Source organism: Dermacentor andersoni, chromosome 8, assembly GCF_023375885.2.
Source record: "Dermacentor andersoni chromosome 8, qqDerAnde1_hic_scaffold, whole genome shotgun sequence".
NCBI lineage: Eukaryota > Metazoa > Arthropoda > Arachnida > Ixodida > Ixodidae > Dermacentor > Dermacentor andersoni.
In genome coordinates, this window is record NC_092821.1 from 75,406,255 (window position 1) to 75,433,089 (window position 26,835).

Here is a 26,835-nt window from a genome sequence, read left to right on the forward strand (position 1 = left end):
CAGAAAGCTGCGCAGGAATTGGTTATGAGGGACACTGTACTGGAGGTCTACGAATTAATTCTGACCACCTCAGGTTCTTAGACCCTTTGATGGACACAAGCAGAGAACCAAGCAGTGTCCAAAAGCTCTGAATCATTAAAAGCCTGTTCTTGATCAGGTATTGTTCATAAAAAGTCACATCTGAAAACAGACAACCATTGATGAAGTTAAACTGAATAACAGTGCAGGAGATGGGACACAGAGAAGGAAACAGACAAAGCACCACCTGTCTTGCCTATTTTGCAGTTATTCAATTTAACTTCATGTACAAACCAGCCCAAGCTTGCATTCTGTTGCAGACCAGGAGAAAAAAGGAGAAAAAGGTTACAGGAGAAAAAAAAGTGATCATATGTCCCACTATCCACTTGGTCGACTCTCATGAGAGAGAACCCTGGCTGGCTTCGTGGTGCGTTTCTGAACCCCTCATGGATGCCTGTAAAATGACCAGAAGTAGCCGGCGGACCCCCCATGGGGCTCTTGCATTGCCCAGGGGGGGCTGCGAAAAAGGTGCTAAAAAGTGCCCTCTGTCCTAAAATGGGTCGTACCAAGCTCGGTCGTCTGCTTCGGAAAGCACGTTTACAATATGGACCCGCCACTTTCGGTTGTGTTGTATTACGGCCTGCAGCGAATATCGGATGGAGAAAATTTTTTTAGGAGTGGCACGCTGCGTAAAAGGCAAGAAATTATGCAGTGCCGAATACGTGTATGCCGTTCAAGAATTAAGCGGCGAAGTTTTAGCGCGGTGTCAATCGCAAGTGAAGCGAGTCGCGTACGAAGTGGAACTTCAGGTAAGGTTTGCACGCTGCTAGATTCAGGCGCATAAACGCGAGGAAATGCTTGCTATACATGAATCCACAGCAGCGATAAGCAGACATCATGTGTACGGAACTGCTCGAGCACACGAAGGTACGCGCCGCGACGGCAGCGGTCTTTCGACATGCCGCGAAACGGCAGGTCACCTGCAATCTTTGTTGACTGCATGCCACTAAACAAGTAGTTAGGCCTGCGTTGTAGTAGCGGCCATCTGCCCCTTTTAGTAACTGGTAATAACTGATGCAATGCATATGAGCTCGCACGTACGTGCGAATCGAGCAGCGCGAGCTCGTGCGCTACTCGCTTGATGTAGCTTTTAATGACAACGCTCGAAAATCGATCTGCTGTAATCAATACTATCTTGCTGCGCTGCCTCAACGTGCTGGCTTGAGGTCAAGTATGAGCACATTTAACTCTCTAACCTGTGCTGCTCGTAGTGGGGTAGCGAATTATCACCGAATCAACCCGGCCATTTGTGGTCATTTGCACACACCTGGGCACTTCACCACTTCGCACCGGTCGAATTGTTAATTGTCGCTGTGGCCGGGTTTCGAATCGTGAATCACCAGCCATGCCTGCTGCTATGTCGGTCTGCCGTCGGGACTGTAGGGGCAAAAGACCGAATTTTAGAACGCAGATCTATAATCAAGCAAGCTTCAAGACAGGTGAAGCTGTCAGCATGGCGCGAAGTTTCGCTTACCCAGCGCGACGAACTGCAGTTATACAGCGCGCTCGACGCTCCGCTTCGTGAGGCCTTGAAGGGAAACGATAGAATCGGATGTTGGGATTCAGGCTTTCTTGTTCATGGGAGCCCACAACGCATCAGTATCGACGGTGACGCTTTTTCGATGCTGAGCTAGGTCCCTCCGGATCGGCGTCGCCGATTCCTTCTGCTTCCAGCATTACGTCCCACGACACACGGAGAGTCCGTTTTCGTTAAACTATAGGCTGGGACTAGCTCGCAGCGTGGTCGACGTGGTCTGTGAGAAGTGACGAGCCTTTTCGCACTCGCAACAGGGCAGAAAAAAGTGCGAATCGACGCAAAACTCGGTCTAGAAACGTGCTTCGCCACAGCCAGGGCTCAATACGACCCAAGCTGGTACGACCCAGGTGTCGTTTCCCGCGCCGCCACTAGGCGCCGCTACTATACCTCAAACTCCAGCGCAAGAGGCCCATACACTATACAAGCAACATGTGCATGCCTTGCGCATTTTCATTGTATTTACTGAGCATGCTCGGCCCTAGCGTCCCCCTTCAGGGCTTCCCAGCATCCCAAGGGCTTTCAGAAAACAGATGATTCTTGGAAAATTTCAAAGGCGGTGCATTCCTCTCATGTAGTGCTGTAATGTAATCTATATTGGTCTGAGTGGGCATGGCGAATTGAGGTGCCTGACCACGATGAAGTCATAAAAGCATGGAGCAGTCGTGAAAACATGTCTCCAGCCATTTTCGATGACCAGATGCGAGAGAAAATTGGCTTGGGTCAATTTTTACTATGTCTTTATTCAAGTGCAAGATTTAAGTGCAATTCTGATCGAAAGAGTTGCTGTGTCACTGTGGTGGGTTGTGGAAAAGTGACAGAAATAACTAAACACGGTGGAAAAGAAGTAAATAGTCATCACAATCGTTCCGCCTTGTTGACTGATATGGAAATAAACAAAGTATTCTCATGAGGTTCAGAAACATCTGCAAACAAGAAAGTTAAATTGTAGTTGTTATATTTCACTGCTACAGAGTTGCCCTTAAAAGTTGGACGATGTGTACCACTGTCCAAAAAAGGGTTAACGGGCACTCGAAGCCCACTACACGAGTGTTTGTGCATTCTGCCCCATCGAAGTGCAGCTGCCAGAGGCGGCAATCGGACCTCCAACCTTGGTCTCTACAGTACAATGCCGTAGTCGGAGATGCCCCCAGCAGCTCTCCTAAGCAGGAGCTTGAACATTAACTTCTAGCAGTTTGTTGGGATTTCGCAACATAAAACTCCAAGTTATCAAAAGTCGCCTGTTTTGATAAAACATTAAATTACGGAAGAAGTACTTGCTGAGGCGTACAAAAGAGGCATTTTATCATGATGAAACAGAAACAAAGAAAAAAAAAGGAAGGCACTATTGTCATCCTTTTTTTATGCCTCTCTTCTTGGTTTGCTTGTGCCATTTAGAATGTTTAAAATGGCCTTTACATAGGTGTCACAGGAGGCGTTTTTGATCATGATCAAGGCTCAACCAGGATTGAATTTATTCATTGCGATTGGTTCCCTTCCACAGTTTGCGCATCGAGCCAATCAAGATTGAGAAATTCAATCCCGATCGGGCTCGATCACCATAAAGTATTCCCTGTGGGATCAGGGTGTTGCAAGTTGCCACATCTTGCCCAGAAGGGGCAACTGCTAAGCATGCCGCTACACTAGCATGTTTTGGTTTTGAGAAATCCATCCACAGGTAGAGACACGCCCCCACAAGGCCCTTACCTCGAGCACCTTGTCGATGATCTTGGTGTCGAGACCGGCGAGCAGTGCCGCCACATCCTGGCAGCAATCCTTTCGGTCCTCCAACCTGTGTACAAGGCGCTCCACCCTGAAGCCGGCAGAGATTAATCGATTAGGTTAAGTTTCCCAGAGCAACTGAGGACACTCGCACAAGCCTGACGAAAGTAGGTTGTGCGAGCTAGTAGGTGGACTTTCCTATCATGCTCGTGCAAATGCTAGACAAGTGGGATGTTTGCGGAATGCTTGTAAACACAGGTTGGCAGCTCAGTAGTTCAGAACTAGCAGCAATGACCCAGACATGCTACTTCTGTGTTCTTTTACCTCAATACAGGCTGTTTCAATGGTCTCGACCGAACTGTTGCAAGTTCATTCAAATTTTGTTGGGTCAGACTGAGCCAGAATTTTTGCTAAAGCTGCTTGAGTCGGGTTCAAAAAGACAAAGGCATTGAGAGACATTACAGCGGAGAACTCTGAATAAATTTGGGCTGCCCTAAAATTCCTTGGTATGCAACGTAACACATAGCACACAACAAGGGCAAGTCGATCCAAGACAGCCGAAAATTTCTGGGAATGTGCATCGGTCACCGTAGAATCCAAAAGTAGCATTTAAAAAAAATTATTTTTTTTTTCTGTGATTTTTTTGGTTCAGGACCCATGTCCCCACGCCTTAAGCGCCAGCATGCACTGCTAGCAAAAGGCACTGGCTGTTGTGAGCTAAGCAGCTGTATCAATGCGCCAGTAGCATTCCTGTTGCCAGGGCAACCTTTGTCACTCCGCCTTAACTTCTCACGATGAGTGAGTACATGGCAGCCGCCATTATATCTCTTGCATTCACAACCCCGGTGGCAGAACAGCAAATTTGACCTTTTGGCCCAGATCTTGGCGCAGATAGAAAACCGACCTGGTGCAAGGATAAGCACTTTTGGCGCATAGTTGAATGTACTATAAGGGATAGAACTGCCCAGGACGCGGCTCCAAGGGCCAGAGCAGGGGAAAGCTGCATCGTTGCGCCGCCTAGTGATGGTTCGCCTGGCTCGAGATAAAGCTTGTGCCCTAGGTTGTGTGCAAGTCTGTATACTCGCTGGCTCCTTCACATGAGTTGCTGTTCACCCAGGAACCTTCCGTGAGATGCCGCTATGTGGGCATCGGCTGGGAGCGAGACTGGCTTGCAATCCAGTTTATAAACGCATGGCACATGCGGCGTTATTGGCAGCGTCATTGCTTGTACCACTTTCCCATTCCGCAAAACCAATGTTTGATTGTCTGGGCACAGACTGCAAGATGAGACGCAGTTAGCAACAAGAAAATACAAAAAAAAAAAAGTAGTCATCCGAAGGGGCACGACACCGCATGCAACACCATGCTCACCCCACGTCTACTTCTGCAGGTGCTCATGTGCTGCCTATCGCCTGGTTCGTGCTCTTCCCTTGAGCTTCTGCCACAGCCCAGCACCCTATGCCTTCACGAGGCAGGCGACTGCATCGTTGGATGGCCCACGGACCCGCCGACACCCCCGGAAATCCCAGACCCAGCCCGGATTCTTCTCCTGGCCTGGCAACCCCTATCATCGATTACGTCACCGATCACGCATTCCGAGCACAGGCTACTTAAGGCGCAGCTACGAATCGACCACTTGGGGCACGACACCGCATGCAACACCATGCTCACCCCACGTCTATTTCTGCAGGTGCTCATGTGCTGCCTATCGCCTGGTTCGTGCTCTTCCCTTGAGCTTCTGCCACAGCCCAGCACCCTATGCCTTCACGAGGCAGGCGACTGCATCGTTGGATGGCCTACGGACCCGCCGACACCCCCGGAAATCCCAGACCCAGCCCGGATTCTTCTCCTGGCCTGGCAACCCCTATCATCGATTACGTCACCGATCACGCATTCCGAGCACAGGCTACTTAAGGCGCAGCAACGAATCGACCACTTGGGGCACGACACCGCATGCAACACCATGCTCACCCCACGTCTATTTCTGCAGGTTAGTTACCTCCGCTACTCAGCCGAGTACCGGAGTGACAACCGATATCTTGTTGCGGTGTCGTGCCCCTACGACCCCGATTGGGACCGTGCTATTCGCATGTGTACGGATGCTGTTGCCTTCAATTTGCTATACCACCTGCTATTGATTCTTTCCGGTGACGTTGAGCTGAACCCCGGTCCTACCAAAGAAATTCTGGCTGTCATAACTAAACTCAAAGAATGCCAAGATAATATGCGGACCGAACTTAATGACCTAAAGACCGCTCAGTTAACACAGGACAAAACGCTCACAGAAATTAGCAACCGGCTAGCTGCACTGGAAATCGCACACCCGAAAACCAATCCCGACCCAGCTGCCCACGAGGCAATTCAAATCAGGCGTGACATCGCGGTTCTTAAAGCGGCTAGCAACGACACTAACAATTGAATGCGCAGGAACAATCTTCTGTTTCTTGGTTTCGATGACACAGAAAAAGAAACTTGGCAAGAGCCTGAAAAAAAGATCCTAAAACTTTGCGCTGACACTTTTAAACTGCAATTGGACGGAAACGCCATTGAACGTGCGCACCGCTTAGGCAAATATGGTAATGAAAAGAAGAGACCAATTATTGTAAAGCTAAATCACTACAAGACTAAAGAAAACATTCTTGCTTGCGGCCGCCAACTGAAAGGAACTGACTATGCTATCAGGGAAGATTTCGCTCCCTCTACTCGCCACGCGCGCTCCAAATTAATCCAATTCATACGTCCTCAAAAATGTGCGTTTAAACTTTCCGTTGACAAACTTCACGTAGGCAATAAGTCATTTTTATGACACTGCAACCGATGCTGTCCTAGAATGCGCAAAACCCCCTGCATTACTACCTTACACACATCAGTCGCGTGACAAGGCTGATACGTACAGCGAATGACACAGACTAAACAACAAAGGTCGTTCAAGCAACCGTTCATCTTTGTCAGTAAATGTAAACATTGGTTTCACGAACATCAGAAGCGTAATTCCGAAACGTGAGCAGCTACATGGTTTTATCACAGACATCGACGCAGACCTAATTCTTCTCACCGAGACATGGCTGACTGACAACATCAAAGATTGTGAAATTTTCCCCTTAAATCAGAATTTCACGCTATACCGTCATGACCGCAAGGAAAGGAGAGGAGGCGGCGTCCTTATAGCAGTGAACAACAACCTATCGTCCTCACTCATCTGCCATGATTCCAATTTAGAACTAACATGGGTATGTGTACATAATTCGTCGATTAAATCAGTATACGGCATTTGCTATAGACCACCAGACAGTCATCCGATTTTTTGTGATCACCTTCGCAGTTCCCTTACAAACATAAAAGATAAATTCCCCGATGCGCCTATTTTTCTTTTCGGTGATTTTAACTACCCTCACATAAATTGGGCCCTCCTTTCAATAACTAATCAGTCGCCATTGAATGAATCCAAACAATTCCTAGACTTGGCACTAGACTTCAACCTCCATCAAACAATAACCAACCCCACTAGAGGCGATAACACAATTGATCTTTTACTCACCAGCTGCCCTGATGACATATCAAGTGTGACAATACAGTCAAACCTCGATATATCGAACACGGATATATCGAATTATTGCGTATATCGAACACTTTCTTTATCACGTGGAAAATCGCATGCATTTTTAATTTTTTATTTCGAACGGGGCCGGATGTAAAATAGATATATCGAACTCCGCCGCCCCAGACCAAGTGCGCTCTGTTGACAGGAGGCGAGCTTTCCCGCAACACTCTCGAAGATAGCGGCGGCGCGATGGGCGTTCCGGACTTTCCGGACTAGGGTGCCTCGATGTCCTCCTCGCCCGGAGCGGCGGGCGAGGAGGACATCGAGGCACCCTATTCCGGACGGCTGCGTACGACAGCTGCCCACATCGGTTGCGCCGAGGGCGCCATTTGAACGTGGCGGCGTACACACGCGGCGGCTTGGAGCCAGCACGGCCGCCTCGATCAAGCGCGCACGGCGGGGCAAGCCGCCTCGATTACGCGCGCACGGCGGGGCTTGCCCCCGCCGTGCGCGCGTGATCGAGGCGGCCGTGGAGCCAGTTGGAGCGCTTTGTCGGTGCTGAGCCACACAGCATGTGCATTGAGGACTTCGTTGGCGGTGACGACAGCACCGGAACAGTGGCGGAGTTTGCTCGAGCCGCCCATCGCCGCAAGCCGCACCGCACGCGTGCGGTCGCGCGAAATATTGCACGTATCAAACACTTGTGCACAAATTTCGGTTTACGATGTGTAAGGTATACACTGTGCACACAGTGTAAACGGTAATTTGTGCACAAGTGCTGGATACGTGCAATTTTTCGCGCGACCGCAAGCGTGCGGTGCGGCTTGCGGCGATGGGCGACTCGAGCGTAACCGTTTGGACTATGTTGAGGACGCCGTGGTCAAGCACGCGGTTGCCAATATGAAGTAGGCTACGCTGCTTCAGTACTTTCAGCAAACAAAATAAATACTTTGTTTGAAGCTTCATGTGAGTATCTATTGCGCCACGATTGGTTCATTGATTGATTTGTGCTAGTTTTTGACGCGTTTTCTACGTGATTTTATATATCGAATTCTGGCTATATCGAACTATTTTGCGATCACCGCGCTGTTCGATATATCGAGGTTCGACTGTACTGCCCGGAATTAGCGACCACAACCTTCTTCATGTATCCCTTTCTATACCACTAAAAAGAAGATCACCTACGAAGAAATTAATCACCGACTATAATAGAGGAAACTTTCAGCTAATCAATCATGAACTCACTCGCGTTTATGAACACTTCGAAAAGTCCTACGCTACCCGTTCTGTGAATGCTAATTGGGAACTCTATAAAAACACGTTGCTGAGCTTAAGAAACAAATATATCCCTACAATCATTATTAAGTCCGACTCAAATAACCCATGGTTTAACAAACACTTAAAATCACTACTTAACCGAAAAAAAACGCCTCTACAGAACCGCCAAAAGTAAAAATAGTCCTGAAGCATGGGAGCGACATCGCCTCTGTGAGACTGAATATATTAAAGCAATAAATGAGGCCAAGGACAAATTCTTCTCTGTTGACCTGATTACAATGCTTCGCTCAAACCCAAACAAATTCTGGCGTGTCATCTCCACGAAACAACAAACTAACGAAATAAATCTCGTTGACTCAGATGATGAATTAATAAGCCCTAATAATTCCGCAGCAGCCCTAAATCAATTCTTCATGTCAGTATTTCACGTCCCTAATCCCTGCACTATGGAACCTTTACCAAGCTTCTCGGCAAAAACAATGCCTAACGTGCAAATAAACCCGGATGGCATATCTAATCTAATTCGCTCTCTTAAAATATCATCCTCGGCTGGCTGCGACGAGATAAACACCAAATTACTTAAAAGTACTATAACTCTCTCTACAAAATTTTTGTACCTTATATTTAATCAATCTTTAAACACAGGAAACGTTCCCGACGATTGGAAAAAAGCGAAGGTAATCCCCATTTTTAAAGCAGGAAGGCGCGATAACCCTACTAATTACCGTCCGATCTCTCTAACCAGTGTCCCATCAAAGCTCCTTGAGCACATTATAGCATCTAACCTAATGGATTACCTAGAATCAATTAATTTTTTTTACCCCTTACAACACGGTTTTCGTAAATGGTTGTCTTGCGAAACTCAACTTGCCGAATTTACCCACGACCTACTACTACACATGGACGATCACCTCCAAATAGATGCAATTTTTCTAGATTTTTCTAAGGCCTTTGATCGCGTGTCTCATAACCATCTCCTTGCAAAATTATCCTCCCTCGGTATCCGCCCCGAGATTATCGAATGGATTGAAAATTATTTAACGAGACGCGTTCAGTTTACGTATGCTAACAATTTTCAGTCAACCCTTACCAGTGTAACTTCCGGGGTTCCCCAAGGCGCAGGTTTATCTCCTCTATTGTTTTTGATTTACATAAATGACCTTCCCACTAACATATCAACGAAGCTGCGGCTTTTTGCAGACGATTGCGTTCTTTATAACCCCCTTCATACATCCAACGACACAATCGCCCTACAACACGACCTTGACACTATCGCTTCTTGGTGCGAAAAATGGCACATGACTCTTAACCTCACTAAATGCAAGGTAATATCCTTCACGCGCAAACACACCACCGTACACCACACTTATCGCATTAACTCTGTTCCTATTGACCACACGTGTACTTACAAATATCTAGGAGTTCATATGACGCCGTCACTTTCATGGGTGAAACATATTCAAACAATTCGCTGCGAAGCTTTACGCACACTAGGGTATTTACGACGTAACTTAAAATCCGCATCATCTGAAATAAAGAAACTAGCATATTTAACGTATGTGCGACCCAAACTTGAGTACGCATCATCCATCTGGCATCCCTCACAAGCTTATCTCGCCGATGACTTAGAAGCCATACAAAACCGCGCTGCTCGCTTCATTACGTCACAATATTCAAGACATATCAGCGTAACCACCTTAAAACAAACTTTGTTTCTTCCACTGCTTGCTTCACGGCGCGTAACTTCTCGTCTTTGCCTTCTTCACCCTTTCTTTTACTTCACCCATTCAGGACACGCCCTCTTAAAACGCCCGTTCAGAACATCATCCCGTTTATCTCACACTCACCCCCTGGCGGCGATAAAGTGCCGGACGACGGCGATGAGCAGCTCATTCTTCCCCCATGCCATAACACTTTGGAACGCACTCCCGGATGACAGTGTCTCGTGCAGCGACCGCAAAACATTTCGCGAAAAACTAAACGATTTTGATAATGCCAACATAACCACATGAACACCACATCTATTTATTTATTGCCTTGTTGGTACTGTGTATATGTTCCGTTTTCTTCTTTTTTGATATTTTCTTTTTGTACCTATTACAACCAATGTGCACATTATTATGTAACTTTCTTATGAAGCTGTTCGACTTTGATGCACGCCCCCCCTTATGTAATGCCTTCGGGCCCTTAAGGTTGAATAAATGAAATGAAATGAAATGAAATGCATGCTTGCTTAAGAGGGTATCGCTCCCTCTTGGCGAAAGTCATGACAAGTACATTGTCACACGCTTTGAACTGATGCCATCATAGTGGCCTCTGGCGCAAGGTTCGTGGGCTAAGAGCAACTCTCGTGAAGGTGTCAGCCAGTACACGCTTGCTGGCAAGCTAGGCTGCGCATGCACTCATTCTTGATCTCGAACCAGGTGAATCGTAACTAGATAGCGCAGCAATGCAGTTCTCCCCTGCTGCGGATGTTGGAGCCGTGTCCTGGCTAGTTCTGTCCCCGATAGTACATTCGTATACCATGTGATCACAATATTAACTGAAACATTCAACAGGACTGGCCTGTGGCACTCACGTGATTCTGTGCGCCTCCAGTTGAAGCTTGAGTCGTTCCACTTCTTCCTGCAAATTGCACGCCGCCGGTTCTTAGGGCCACTGCAGCTCCTGACACGAAGGCCAAATAACGCTCACGCTATGAAATACAAGATGACGTATCAGACATTGCAATCGAAATCTTACACTTTATTTTATGGCAGTAGCTGTTATCAGTATTTTTCAGCTTTTTGCTTTTTCACATGCCCATCTTGCACAACCACTATAGTTGCTTCCGAAACCTGCATAGAGGTTCCTTAACCAAGGATTTGACAAAAGCTCATCTGGTCGGTTACTTGACGTTTTGCAACCTATACAGGTTCCTGTGCATGAAACTCATATTGGTTCCAAAATGTCAAAGGAACGCCAGACGTTCCTAGCTCTCTATCTAACTGCCCCACAAACCTTTCTTGCAAATAAATGCAAGATGTTTGTTTTTTAACTAGTATGACCTGACCGTGTGATCGTTAACCCTTTCGCTGTCACTGACGTACCGGTACGTCATCGCGCTTCCCCCCCACGGTGTCACTGACGTACCGGTACGTTCTCTATCGTGCGTTCAAAATTTCGCGCCTGAGCGCAAAAACAGGCGCTCCTGGATTGGCCACGCCATCTGTTGACTCTTTCTACAAGTTCGTATATTCGCTCCAACCTGCGTTAACCCATGTATTGAAGAGTACGGTGCGACTGCCACTCCCCACTTTCTCTTTGCTGAGTGGCGCGGTGGCTCCGCGTTCGCTGGATCATGCGTCGCGCGCGTATGGTTATGGGTTCAAGGGTTGTTCTGTAATCTCCGCTGGTTTGAAGGTTTTTATTTTTCTTCTGTTGGTGTGCCTGCTACGGCGCGTCAAGTTCAGGCGCACGTGCCGTTGCCTCTCCAAAAAGGGTGACTCGATTGCTGCTTTCGCTCTCTCGCCGCACCCTCGCTTCCGACTTGCAGCAGTAAACGTAAAGCCCTTCGAACTTTGTTTAGCCTTTTTTCATCTCCCTCTGTCTTCTTGATCACGCAACGTCCCATTTCTCTCCGTTGCGCAGGCGACTGAAAGCGCATCCTCCCTGCGCGCGGTTACTTTCGGATGGCTCGGCGCGCGGGACGTTCGTCTGCTCATGGGAGCGGTGGCTGAATTCCGATTCAGAATACGAGCAGAGCTCGGATTCGGACTCGGACAAAGTCGCTTGAGACGAAGAGGGTTCCGCATCGTCAGATTCGGATGTTGAACAGATTTTATAGTCAGGCTGATGATGCTGATGATGTTTACTAACAACAGCTGCAGAACACTGAAATGTGCATATTGCATTGACTATGTTATTTGTATGCCAATCATAGTCAAAAATAAATTGCTATGTTCATTCCCTGTTATGCTCGTTCCCTGAAACCAAGCCGACACTGGGGGTGCGTCACGGCCAGAAACGTCCGACAGCGAAAGGGTTAATGCTAGTCTCAGAAGAAAACAACAAACACCACTCGTGTCAAGAGTGTGGGCACCAGACTGCAGCAGATGTCTGCACTCACGCGACTCCTGGCGGTGGCCCCTTCGTCTTCCCGATGGCTAGTGGGAAACTGCAGCGCCAAGCGTTTCAGCGCCTTCTCCACGTGGGCCTCGATGCGCTCGTCTGACAGCAGCTCGTGCTCCGCCGGCTGCTTCTTCAACTCCACCGGCACTGCCGGAGGTGGAGGAGGAGACAGACCACCGGTCGAACCCCACGACAGCCAGGCTGGTGGGAAACTGAATGAAGCCATGGTGGCGCCCACAGCCTTTGACGCTCCTGCTGTCACCTGGATGAAATCAGAGTCGTGATTACACACACGGAGTCCCTCAATGGACACGTGATAGCTGCTCTAATGGATGCACTGTAGGGTGAATTACCTCCGTAAACGTTATTGTCATGGTGGGGCGCCAGTGAAGAAGCAGAGAACACTAAAATTGTGAATTATGAATTAACTATTCATCTTGTGTAAAGCTTGAACTGTGTGTGCCCACTTGAAGGGGGGATATAGGTTGAGACACCCAACCTTTGACTCACTGGTTTGAGTTCGATGAAAATTGGACACATTCTTTATCGCAGTAATGCAAGGCCCCAAGCTAAATGTCATTGCTCTACCTTGACTTCTAAACCAGGCATGGCTCTTCCAGTAAGTAAATGGCTATGGTTGCTAACAAAAACCAACTTTTGCAAAAATAAAAGGAAATTTCATGTGCCCTTGAGTTACATCGTTTGAGGAGGGATTACAGTGTTCGATCATTAAGCTTTCTTTTAACATTATAGTTTTTTTTATTAGATATATTTATACACTAGCACCATCACAACTGCATGCACAGCTCTGCTGATGCCTTCGCCGTGTCATCGCTTTGTCCGGTCAGGCACACTTTCCATGCCTGTGCACATCACGAGCCTCGACAACAGAAACAGCTAAAAACAGGCCGAGTGCCACGGAAAAGCCACTGCTCTCTATATGAACCACTTGACCAGGCTTGCTGCACGGTTCACAGATTGCCGGGCCACAGCTACGGCTGCTGCTCCCCTAATACTGTACGTGCACAATTCTAACGTGCACTTTTTAAAAAAATAAGAGGTTCGTTAAAATTGGCATGCGCATTACAATCGTAACTACTTTTACTAAAACTAGAAAATTAAACTGATTCTTACCAAAAAAAAAAGAACCGCTCCATGCAAGGTAGCTAGCCACACTGCCATCAAATGGGTCGTCTTAAGAAAGCAACACTCAGAGACATCGCAAGGCAGGTCAATGGTGCGTGGAATGCCCTCCCGCAGACGATGGTTGCGCGAGCCTGCAGAAGTGCGACATTTCTAGTGCATTAAACTGAACTGAGGATGACTTTCTGTGGTCGGTAGATGACGAACAGGAGGTGTAGTCGGACTCTGATAGCCACTAGCTCCTAAGATTCTGCTGTGTGCGTGTCTGCATGCCTTTGTATGTTCCATAATATTGTTTCAACACAGTATGCGTCGATTCAGGTTTCGTTACTTGATGTGCGCAGTAGGGTCAGCACCAGTTTTTTTTTTTTTGGTGGTAAAAGCTGCGTTTCGGTCGGCCGGTGTTAAAAACCAGCCGTAGAACCAACCCGAGTCATTGGACCAACTTGGTTGACCGAATATACACATGTGCCGCTCTTCAATGAACCTCTTTCACACCAACATGGGTCACTGTAGATGTAGGGGAGGGTAGGTACCACTGTTCAATGAAACTATTCCACGCCGACTGGGCACTGCGTATGTGCCCCTCAGTATGTGTCGGTCTTCAATGAACCTCTTTGATGATAACTTGGATCACTGGGCATGAGCCAATAGGTGTGTCACTTATCAATGAGTGTCTTTGACGTGAACTTGGGTAAGTACGTGCCAATGGGAATGTTCCGCTCTACAATGACGAAAAATATGCCTCAAGTTTCTCCGATGCTGAGCGGAATTGAGCCCACTTCACAAAGGTTCCTCAAGGATAGCAACCCCACGCTTCAGCAGGCTGCGCCACAAATGCACTGGGTATGTCCTGCTTTTCAATGAAGCTTGCCAGCCTGGGTCACTGAGTGTGTGCCACTGAGTGTGCGGAAAGTGAAGGAGCAGTTCTCAGCATTCGCAGGCACCGGTGGGCCATGCTTCTAGTCTCGGAGGACACACACGGTCTTCTTCAATCTTAGCAGTACCACTAGATGGCGCAGCATGTCCAGAAAGAAATGTGAGGGAGGAGCCTGGTGGTCACATGATGCGTTTCTCCACGTTCGCACGCGGAGGCCACTTGCAGGCTTCGTGGCAGCACCGAGAGTTCCAATGCAATCGCGAAAGAGAAGTCCTGCCAGCAGCACACGCCTCGCACATAAATCGTTTTTACGGTGGGGATACGTTGTGTGGCTGTACTGATTCAATGCACTGTCGTCGACAGTCATCTTGAGATGGGTTCTGCAGAAGTACAGCAGAACCTCGTTTATACATTTTGGAGAAAAAAATGTGAGAAAAAACGTACTAGCCGGGAAAACACACGAACCAAAGCAACGGAAAAAATTTGACAGACCCAATTATTGCTGACATCGATATAATGCGAAGGGTCGTGCGGATCGTAGCGGCCCGAGATGCTGACACGTCAAGCTGGTGGTGCTCCGGCGGCCCGAGAGGTTCTCTAAACCTCTGTAGCAGGCTGTGTGAGCTCGAGCATTATCTGTTTTGCATTGTGCTGAAGACACACATTTTCATGTTTTAATTGTCTATGAAGTCTTACCGTAGAAAGTTTCTTGTTCCCTAGGATTTTTAACCAGGGTGTCTACCAAGTTGACATGTCCAAATTCCCTGAGTTTTCAAGGTTTTCCCTGAGTGCCTTTGCAAAATTCCCCGAGTGATGCAGAACTATGTTTTACGTCAAGACAGGCTGAAACCGTATCGCCCGATGCTGTCACTCTATAGTAAGCATATGAAAAAAATTAAAAAAAAAAATCGACTTCATCCAATTTGAGTACTAAGGAGTATTTTATTCAAAAAGAGAATAGAAGGGATGGGTTAGTAAAATGCACAGCAAATAAAATGTTTTCGAAAAAAACTGCAAATCAATTGGACATTCTCAAATATGAATAAAAAGGCGATGCATACATAAGTAAATATTTCTGATATGAGCTATTTCTATCAACTGATAGCAAGCTCAGCGGTATGAGGCCCAAACTTTGTCACAATTGAGATTCTCTCTCAACAGCTCGTAAGTCAACCTCAACTGTCCTGACATACTCTCAGTCCGTGCACGACGCCTCAGTGTTGTGTTTCATTGCTTTAAAGAATTTATTTTGGTTTGGATGAGGGGGGACAACTGCATCTCGGCTTCAGGCAACACTTTGCTTTTTGACCTCAAGTTCCTTCAAAGTGGCGGCAGCTTACTTCTTTTCCTGTTCAATTCATCAATGCGTAGGTCCTTTCTGTTCTTGTCCTCCTTCCACCACTCGTTCACCCCATGGACCATTTGAAGCATCTTCTTGGTCAGTTGCACAATCCACGGCCGATTTTTCGAACTCCCTCGGGGCCGCGAGAATGTCAGAAAAATCGGCCAGTTGGAAATAATAAATGCAAGTCATTTACTGCCCTTAAGGGCTGAAACCGCCACAGGCACATTCAAAAAAGCTCTGAAGCCCTGTTGGTACACGTATATCGGTTCTCGTACTGTGACAGGAGATACCGGGTGCACGCGTGTATAATTAAGGAATACATACTGTGTAATACATACTGTGTGTAGAGGGCAGTAAATGGGATATAATAGGGCTCAGTGAAGTTAGGAGGAAAAAGAAGCATATACATGCATGTGCTAAAGCATGTGCTAAAAACCGGGCACATCCTGTGCTACCGGGCTTAGCAGAGAGACGAGAACTAGGAGTCGGATTCCTGATTAATAAAAATATAGCTGGTAACATACACGAATTCTATAGCATTAACGAGAGGGTGGCTGGTCTTGTTGTGAAACTTAATAAGAGGTACAAATTGAAGGTCATACAGGTCTACGCCCCTACATCCACTCATGATGACCAGGAAGTCGAAAGCTTTTATGAAGATCTGCAATCGGCGATGGGTAAAGTTAAAGCAAAATATAATATACTGATGGGCGACTTCAATGCCAAGGTAGGCAAGAAGCAGGCTGGAGACAAGTCAGTGGGGGAATATGGCATAGGCTCTAGGAATAGCAGGGGAGAGTTATTGGTAGAGTTTGCAGAACAGAATAATATGCGGATAATGAATACCTTCTTCCGCAAGCGGGATAGCTGAAAGTGGACGTGGAGGAGCCCGAATGGAGAGACTAGAAATGAAATCGACCTCATACTCTGCGCTAACCCTGGCATAATACAAGATGTGGACGTGCTCGGCAAGGTGCGCTGCAGTGACCATCGGATGGTAAGAACTCGAATTAGCCTAGACTTTAGGAGGGAACGGAAGAAACTGATACATAAGAAGGCGATCAATGAACTAGCGGTAAGAGGGAAAATAGAGGAATTCCAGATCAAGCTACAGAACAGGTATTCGGCTTTAACTCAGGAAGAGGATCTTAGTGTTGAAGATATGAACGACAATCTTACGGGCATCATTAAGGAGTGTGCAATAGAAGTCTGTGGTAACTCCGTTAGACAGCATGCCAGTAAACTATCGCAGTAGATGAAAGATCTGATCAAGAAACGCCAATGTATGAAAACCTCTAACCCTACAGCTAGAATAGAACTGGCAGAGCTTTCCAAGTTAATCAACAAGTGTAAGACAGCTGACATAAGGAAGTATAATATGGTGTGATAGGAGTTTGGACTGTTTGAATGTCGCGGCCGAATGCGCGTGACTGCTGTGCGGCGGCGACGGACGAAGAGGAAGAGAAGAGCCGGTGTCTGGGCGGAGACGGCAGCCGTGCGATCTGCCTGAGCTGCCTGGGCTGGCCTTCCGAACGAGCCGAGCAGTCATCTACCCAAGGCCGGTGTTCCTGGGTGTGCTGGCAGAACAGGCCGGGCTGTCCTTGGTCGTCAACCGGCCTGCTCCACTGCTGGGCGAGCATCCGACACCGGCATGTTCCGGTGCAGCTAAGCCTTCCGAACGGTCTACCCTGTGGCGGGCCGACGTCCCGACCCTGCTGTCGCGCGAGTGGCTCGTCGTGTGCCGGGCACCCGCCCCGGCCTCCAGCACCTGCGCCACTCGCCGCTCGAGATTCATCTCTGCGCCTCTTCGTGCCGTGAGTGTGTGATACCGACGCGCTATCGGACGCCTTCCTACATTGACGCTGAGCGTGACGATACTTACGCGACAGACATTTATGAAAGGAACTGTGTGTGTGTTATCGTGTACGTTATCCTAGTCCCGTCCCCGTGTCATTAAAGCCTCTCTGTGTTCATTGTGCCATCCCTGTGTGCTTGAGGCCTGGGCCCACATCCTCCTATCACAAATTTTGGCGAGCCTGCCAGGATATTCAAACGCACAGGAGGAGCGATGGAGATCGAGAGGTTGTACGCCATAGGGAAAGAGCTAGGAATGACAGGAGCGGAGTTAAAGCGTTGGATTGATACAGAAATCGTGAGGGAACGCGACCAGCGCGCCCAACATCGGGAAGACGCGAAAGCGCAGGCGCTGGAGGCCGAAGCGCAGGCAGAACAAGAGCGTCTACGACTAGAAGCGGAAGAACGAGTGCTAAAGCTCAAGATCGAGCTCCAGGAAAAGACTGCTGGCGTACAAAGCGCACAGAGTGACAGCACTACGGAACAGTCGGTTACCAGGGCGGCTCCTGAGCTATTCAGTCCTCATAAGTTTATCCCGCCCTTTAACGAAGCCCGGGATGATTTAGACGCTTACTTGCAACGTTTTGAGCGAGTGGCAACAAGTCAAGAATGGCCCCGCGCAAAATGGGCGCTCTCCCTCAGCCTCTGCCTGACAGGAGAAGCGTTGACGGTCATAGGACGGCTTGATTCTAATGCAGCCCTAGACTACGACCAGCTGAAGGCTACTCTCCTTCAGCGCTTTCGGTGCACTGCTGAGGGATACCGAGAAAAGTTTCGAAACGCAAGGCCCGAAGACAATGAGACTGGCCTACAATATGCAGGTAGAATATCGGGCTACTTTGACCACTGGCTTGAAATGTCCCATATTGAGAGGACCTTCGACTCCCTCAGGGACACCATGATTGCTGAACAGTTTTTGAGAAGATGTTCTGCGTCGCTGCGAGTGTTCCTGAAAGAAAGGAACTGTAATACCCTCGCTATGTTGTCAAAGAATGCCGATTGTTTTATAGAGGCACAAAACCTGACCAATCTAGGTAGAGAAAAGTTATGCAAGGAGGTCGTGTTAGACTCTGCTCGCAAGACTGAACTTTCAACAGCGATGCCGCGTGCAACTAATCGGTGCTTCCTCTGTGATAAAGCGGGACATCGAGCTTCGGAGTGCTGGTCCCGGACTAAAGAGAACTCTACAGGTCGCGGATGGTCCGGCAGAAAGAGACAAGGAGGTGAAGCCTCAAGAAGGGAAAATCAAGGACAAGCTTCGTGTATTCTGGCTCCGTCGCAAGCCGAAAAGCCGACAGAAGATGGTGGCGGATACGCAGTGCTTCAAGGTGGCGAAACGGTCCCAATAGTCAACATGACGTTAATGCGACAAGGCCCCAGATGTGACAGTGGAAATCTTCCAGTGGGAAGAGGCTTTCTCGAATCACAACCGGTGTCTGTCTTACGAGACACTGGCTGCAATACCGTGGTCGTGCGACTCTCTTTGGTACCCGAGGACAAAATGACAGGAACAAAAAGTCCCGTGTTCTTGCCGGACCGCACAATCCACTACTTACCGGAAGCGATAGTATACTTAGAGAGTCCATTCTTTACCGGCGTTGCAAGAGTTAAATGTATGCGAGATCCCCTGTATGATGTGGTATTGGGAAACATTGAAGGTGCCCGTGCACCTGATGACCCGGCCAATTCATGGTCTCCGCTGAAACACAACAGCGACAAGACGAGTTACCCTGCCAAGAGGATGTCATCCATCGTTCAAGCAGAGCTACCAGACGTAGAGGGCCAAACGTTGTCCACAGCTAAAAACGCAGCCGCATCCTCGAGACATAAAGAAGACTACGAATCTGGTACCGAGCTCGTTGCTGTGACAAAGGAAACGAAGATACGGTCCCTGCCTACACTGTCTGTCCCGCAACCCGCAGTCACGGGAATAGAGCAAGGCAAATTAAAAGCTTTACAGAGGGATGATGGGTCTCTGAGGGCATGCTTCGAAAAGGTCGGCAAGATGATGGTCGCGGATGGCCGCGCAAGCGAATATTACTTAAAGGATGACATTTTATACAGGAAGCACACAGTGTCAGGTGGGAAAATACTAGATCAGCTAGTGGTGCCAAAAGACCTCAGGGAGATGGTGATGAAGTTCGCTCATGAAGGGATCCTCGCCGGTCACCAGGGTGTGACGAGAACGGTGGATCGAATTGTTGCTGAATTTTACTGGCCAGGGGTCCAGTCGGAGACGAAACGGTTTGTTAAATCGTGCGACGTCTGTCAACAAACGGTGCCGCGCCATTTAGTCGGATGCGCCCCACTGGGTACAGATGACGCGACAGGTCTAGAGCTTGGAGAGACAACGCCGCTTTACCCATCACTCGTCGGAACGCAGACATCAAAAGACATCGCCATTTCGAACAAACTGACTATGGATCAGCAACACAAAGTTGAAGTCGAGAAGTCTCGGAGCAGAACACGACGGGCGTTTGCATCCCGTGCCCTACGCTAGCCGGAGGCTTTTGCCACGTGAAGCTGCCTACTTCACAATTGAGAGGGAGTGCCTCGCTATAGTGTGGGCTGTACAGAAATTCCGTGTGTACCTTTACGGTAAACTGTTTATCGTGCAGTCCGACCACCAACAAGTGCCATACCGCAATTCGGCGCAGCACGTGAACAGGCGCGTACTACGTTGGAGTTTACTCCTTATGGATTATGACTTTCATGTGGAGTATATTCGTGGATGTGATAACGTTGGTGCAGACTATCTAAGTAGAATAGCTACGGACACGGACTAATGTGTCATGAGAGTAATAATTTGAACTGTGTGACTTGTGATGCTCTGTAGCGCTACCCTCCTCGACTTCTTGAACTTGGGGGGAAATGTGATAGGAATGTCGCGGCCGAATGCGCGTGACTGCTGTGCGGCGGCGACGGACGAAGAGGAAGAGAAGAGCCGGTGTCTGGGCGGAGACGGCAGCCGTGCGATCTGCCTGAGCTGCCTGGGCTGGCCTTCCGAACGAGCCGAGCAGTCATCTACCCAAGGCCGGTGTTCCTGGGTGTGCTGGCAGAACAGGCCGGGCTGTCCTTGGTCGTCAACCGGCCTGCTCCACTGCTGGGCGAGCATCCGACACCGGCATGTTCCGGTTCAGCTAAGCCTTCCGAACGGTCTACCCTGTGGCGGGCCGACGTCCCGACCCTGCTGTCGCGCGAGTGGCTCGTCGTGTGCCGGGCACCCGCCCCGGCCTCCAGCACCTGCGCCACTCGCCGCTCGAGATTCATCTCTGCGCCTCTTCGTGCCGTGAGTGTGTGATACCGACGCGCTATCGGACGCCTTCCTACATTGACGCTGAGCGTGACGATACTTACGCGACAGACATTTATGAAAGGAACTGTGTGTGTGTTATCGTGTACGTTATCCTAGTCCCGTCCCCGTGTCATTAAAGCCTCTCTGTGTTCATTGTGCCATCCCTGTGTGCTTGAGGCCTGGGCCCACATCCTCCTATCACATATGAATAGAATTGAACATGCTCTCAGGAACGGGGGAAGCCTAAAAGCAGTGAAGAAGAAACTAGGAATAGGCAAGAATCAGATGTATGCGTTAAGAGACAAAGCCGGCTATCATTACTAATATGGATGAGATAGTTCAAGTGGCTGAGGAGTTCTATAGTGATTTATACAGCACGAGTGGCACCCACGATGATAATGGAAGAGAGAATAGTCTAGAGGAATTCGAAATCCCACAAGTAATGCCGGAAGAAGTAAAGAAAGCCTTGGGAGCTATGCAAAGGGGAAAGGCAGCTGGGATGGATCAGGTAACAGCAGACTTGTTGAAGGATGGTGGGCAGATTGTTCTAGAAAAACTGGCCACCCTGTATACACAATGCCTCATGACTTCAAGCATAAAGGAATCTTGGAAGAACGTTAACATAATCCTAGTCCATAAGAAAGGGGACACCAAAGACTTGAAAAATTATACACCGATCAGCTTACTGTCCGTTTCCTACAAAGTATTTATTAATCGCAAATAAAATCAGGAACGCCTTAGACATCTGTGAACTAAAGGACCAGGCAGGATTCTGTAAAGGCTTCTCAACAATAGACCATATTCACACTATCAATCAGGTGATAGAGAAATGTGCGGAATATAACCAACCCTTATATGTAGCTTTCATTGATTACGAGAAAGCGTTTGATTCAGTCGAAACCTCAGCAGTCACGGAGGCATTACGAAATCAGGGTGTAGATGAGCCGTATGTAAAGATACTGAAAGATATCTATAGCAGCTCCACAGCCACCGTAGTCCTTCATAAAAAAAAGCAACAAAATCCCAATAAAGAAAGGCATCAGACAAGGAGATACGATCTCTCCAATGCTATTCACAACGTGTTTACGGGAGGTATTCAGAGACCTGGATTGGGAAGAATTGGGAATAAGAGTTAATGGAGAATGCCTTAGTAACTTGTGATTCACTGATGATATTGTCTTGCTTAGTAACTCAGGGGACCAACTACAATGCATGCTCACTGACCTGGAGAGGCAAAGCAGAATGGTGGGTCTAAAAATTTATCTCCAGAAAACTAAAGTAATGTTTACCAGTCTCGGAAGAGAACAGCAGTTTACAATAGGTAGCGAGGCACTGGAAGTGGTAAGGGAATACATCTAAAAAGGAAAGGTAGTGACCGCGGATCCGGATCATGAGACTGAAATAATCAGAATAATAATAATGGGCTGGGGTGCATTTGGCAGGCATTCTCAGATTATGAACAGCAGGTTGCCATTATCCCCCAAGAGAAAAGTGTATAACAGCTGTGTCTTACCAGTACTCACGTACAGGGCAGAAACCTGGAGGCTTACGAAAAGGGCTCTACTTAAATTGAGGACGACGCAACGAGCTATGGAAAGAAGAATGATGGGCGTAACGTTAAGGAATAAGAAAAGAGCAGATTGGGTGAGGGAACAAACACGAGTTAATGACATCTTAGTTGAAATCAAGAAAAAGAAATGGGCATGGGCAGGACATGTAATGAGGGGGGTAGTCATTAACCCTTTCGCTGTCGGACCTTTCTGGCCGTGACGCACCCCCAGTGTCGGCTTGGTTTCAGGGAACGAGCATAACAGGGAATGAACATAGCAATTTATTTTTGATTAAGATTGGTATACAAATAACGTAGTCAATGCTATATGCACATTTCAGTGTTCTGCAGCTGCTGTTAGTAAACATCATCATCATCATCAGCCTGACTATAAAATCTGTTCAACATCCGAATCTGATGATGCGGAACCCTCTTTCTCGCATGCGACTCTGTCCGAGTCCGAATCCGAGCTCGGCTCGTATTCTAAATCGGAATTGAGCCACCGCACCAATGAGCAGGCGAAGGTCCCGCGCGCTCAGCCATCCGAAAGTAACCGCGCGCTGGGAGGCTGCGCTTTCAGTCGCCCACACAACGGAGAGAAATGGGACGTTGCGTGATCAAGAAGACAGAGGGAGATGGAAAAAGGCTAAACAAAGTTCGAAGGGCTTTATGTTTACTGCTGCAAGTCGGAAGCGAGGGTTCGGCGAGAGAGCGAAAGCAGCAATCGAGTCACTCTTTTCGGAGAGGCAACAGCACGTGCGCCTGAACTTGACGCGGCGTAGCAGACACACCAACAGAAGAAAAATAAAAACCTTCAAACCGGCGCAGATGGCAGAACAACCCATGAACCTATAACCACACGCGCGCGACGCATGATCCAGCGAACGCGGAGCCACCGCGCCACTTAGCAAAGAGAAAGTGGGGAGTGGCAGTCGCACCGTACTCTTCAATACATGGGTTAACACAGGTCGGGGAGAATATACGAACTTGTAGAAAGAGTCAACAGATGGCGTGGCCAATTCAGGAGTGCCAGCTTTGCGCTCAGGCGCGAAATTTTAAACGCACGATAGAGAACGTACCGGTACGTCAGTGACACCGTGGGGGGGAAGCGCGATGACGTACCGGTACGTCCGTGACAGCGAAAGGGTTAAGGGTTACGGACTGGATTCCAAGGGAAGTGTAGCAAGGGGCGGCAGAAAGTTAGCTGGGCGGATGAGATTAAGAAGTTTGCAGGGACAACATGGCCACAATTACAACATGACCGGGGTAGTTGGAGAAGTATGGGAGGGGCCTTTGCACTGCAGTGGCCGTAGCCAGGCTGATGATGATGATGATGACACACTGTGTCCCGTAGCACTAGCTCTTTCCCGCGATTGTTATGCTTCACGGCAATACTTTTGCATTTGCTTCACCAAGCAACATTTCTGTACAGAGGCAAAGCTGATTTTCGGTAACCGGCATTATGCAATGCACTGTGCTTTTCAGGCTTCTAAGCCAATCGCGAGGACCACAAAGGCAGAGTCGGTGCCATTGCTGACCGCAGCGAACGTCAAAGCAGCTAGGTCTAGCGTTGCCGCAGTGGTGGCTGTGGCTGCCAGCGGATCTGCGTGCGAGAGCGCCGGTTCGAGGTAGCGAGGTAATCAAAATGGCAGTGGTGGCGGCTTTGATTAATGCCGTTTCGGACCTGCGGTCACGGCAAAACGTCTGGAAAACCGGACGGCAAAGAGTTCTTGCGTCTGAAATTTCAGACATAGACTCTATGGGGTACGTGGTGGTGCCGCGAAGCCATCCAAATTATCGGGCATCCGGAAAGTCCGTCCTTGACTGTACACTGGCAACTCCTGCAGCCGACGACAGGGCGTCAAAGACGATTCATTACGATTCCCGTCTGTTACTCGTGCCAGCATTACCAGGAATTTCGACCCTTTCAATAATATTACAGCTAATTTTCCCTGATGGAGGCATAAATTTCCTCAGTTTTCTCTGAGTTTTTCCGGACTACTCGAAATCCCTGAGAATTCCCGGTTTTCCCCGGTTGGTAGGCACCCTGGTAACAGTGCTGCCTTGACCTTAGTTCAGAAAAATATGCATTACACAAAGGAACGTAGCATCACTATTCAAAAGCTTTGAAGGCTCCAGTATTGTTTACCTTCTGCCTGTCATTTCCTGTATTGCAGGAATCTCCGCTACTCCTTCCTCAAAACACACTCTACAGCCAAAGGACATCATGCATATTTAATGGCAAATTTCCAAGTATCAGAAGACGATTGCAAGGCTTTAAGACAGCAGGTGAAGACCCCCAACACAGTCGAAGTGCTTAATTGACTGAGATACCTATATCCTGCAGCTGTTTAATGAGGAACGCACTAGATTACACATTCGAGATGAGGATGTTGGTGCGTGCCCAATTATTTTTGTAGTTAGCGTGGGTCTCGGTTGCGGCTGCGCATTGCTACAAGCACAGCTGAGCACATACGTAGCTGCGCACCCTGCGTTAAGACGTAATCTGCCGCATATGCACAGAGCAGGCATGCTGAGATGGTGTGGCACCATGCAAGCTGTCTTACCATGCATTTAGTATTGAAGGTTGCGTTATCTTGAGTTCTGTTGACCCCTTGAAGCAAGAGGCAGACGAAGCATTCACAGCCCACTGCCGGGGTTTTTCCCTATAGCATTGTCCCAGTGCAGGCCATGCTGCTATCAGTCGCGAGGGTGGAGTGCATGTGAAAGCATGGCTGGCTTCACCTAATTCGTACCACAGAGACGATATCGCTGACATACGTGACACGATACGGTATCATTCATCCTCGACTCCCAAAAAAATGATTCAAAATGAACTGTTTTCTCATTCAAATTTGCTTTTTTCAAATGCCTGCTAATTCGGAAAATTCTGTGGCCCCTTCCCATGTAAGAAAAATAGATCGGCGGCTGTACTTATTCGCATAAAAGGTCGAATTTCAATAGAATGAAATTTCGCTTTAACAAAGTGAATTGCTGATTTTACCGACTTCGTTATTAGAGGTTTAACTGTATATCAAATATCAGAAAGATTCAAAAGTGGATAATTAATTTGTGAATCCAATTATTTGAGCGTTCACTGTTTGATTCGGAAACGCTTGAGCATTTGCACCCCCCCCAATGAAGAGTGTTTGAATTAATGAGATTGCACTATACTACCTGCTACTCCCATGGCAAGCTAAGTGATCACAGCGTCTGGGTTCCTCTAACAATGTTTTCGTAGAAAATCTTTGTGCTTGGAAGGACTGGAAGCTCACCTCATAGATCTGGCTGCCTGCAGATGCAAGCATAGGCGGCACCGAGGCCAGGAGGGAAGATCTGTCACTCTCTTCGTACAGCAGCCAGGCCAACAGCGGCAGCATCACTAGCGCAAAGAGCAACACGGCCAGGCGTTTACGTCGTTCCGGGGTCATCCTGTGAAACATGGGTAGAACACACCGTAGGGGTTCTTACATTATTGCGTAGACGGAAATCTGGCAGCACTGCCTATACGAGTTTTCGAACACATGATGTGTTGCCACGGGAATCTTCAGATTTGGTGTGCAAGGCTTGGCATAATTGCGAGTCAACAGCGTAAAGGCAAAATGAGGGCGTAAACAAGACCAGACTAGCAGAACACTAACACGCATGCAATGTGTGTAATGGTGAATATATTTTTCTGGCTCGGAACACCAGCACGTGTGGTAGCACCCTTCGGTTTGATCAAAGCCTTAGCTATCCTTGGCACACATCTTGTGGAAGTGCACACAGATCAGTTCAGTATACGTAGAGGACAACATAGAACCGGACCTTCTCGAGGAGCGATGGCTAAGCGCTCTGACTAGCTCAGAACTAAACGACCAATTATGGGCTATCCAGCGGGCCCGGGCAGCGGTGGAAAGGCTATGCCTCACCGCACACAATGCCCGGGTGGCCTGAGCCCGGGCTGGCAACCTCGCAGGTCCTTTTTCCATTAAAGTTTTTTCCGTCCGTCCGTTAGCTATCCTTATACAAAGGGGTGATCCTAACCGTATTATACTTGAAGCAACACAAACGGCCTGAGAACAAAGTGCATGCGTCAGCAAGCCATCCAAGGCCCTATCAGAAACAGCAAAATTTTTTGGAAAGCCACACATATGGACAATGATTGTGACATATGCATTCTCTTGTTTGTGTCCTGGTTTTACAGTTCATTGTTTTTTTCTAATACTCACTTGCTTCAGTCATGGTTAGTTTAGGTTTTTTCTATTTCACTCCTCTGTATAAACTTGAACTTGCCCTTGTCCTGTCTACATCCTCATTGTGCCTTCACACTGTAACCTCATGATAATGGACCACCCACCGACCTAAACAGTCCCCCTGCAAGTTGGCTTAGCCCTTTACGAGTGAGAGTGTGCCTAGAGGCAACCAACCAAAATAACATTTTTTTTTCTAGCAGAGTTTTGGCTTTTGAGGACGGCAGCTGCAGGCTAAATGTATTTGGCCAACACTGAATGACAGGCAGCAAGC

General features: G+C 48.2%; 1 protein-coding gene across 1 annotated transcript in view; it reads right to left on the bottom strand.

Moving 5' to 3' along the window:
- The window catches only part of LOC126538835 (uncharacterized), a 95,754-nt gene that overhangs the window by 33,185 nt on the left and 35,734 nt on the right, over nt 1–26,835 (bottom strand). The window contains exons 7-10 of the mRNA XM_050185554.2: nt 25,605–25,761; nt 12,262–12,525; nt 10,732–10,778; nt 3,320–3,425 (exon numbers count right to left, since the gene is read on the bottom strand). Of these exons, the coding sequence (XP_050041511.1) occupies nt 3,320–3,425; nt 10,732–10,778; nt 12,262–12,525; nt 25,605–25,761 (574 nt within the window). The remainder of the gene's footprint in view (nt 1–3,319; nt 3,426–10,731; nt 10,779–12,261; nt 12,526–25,604; nt 25,762–26,835) is intronic.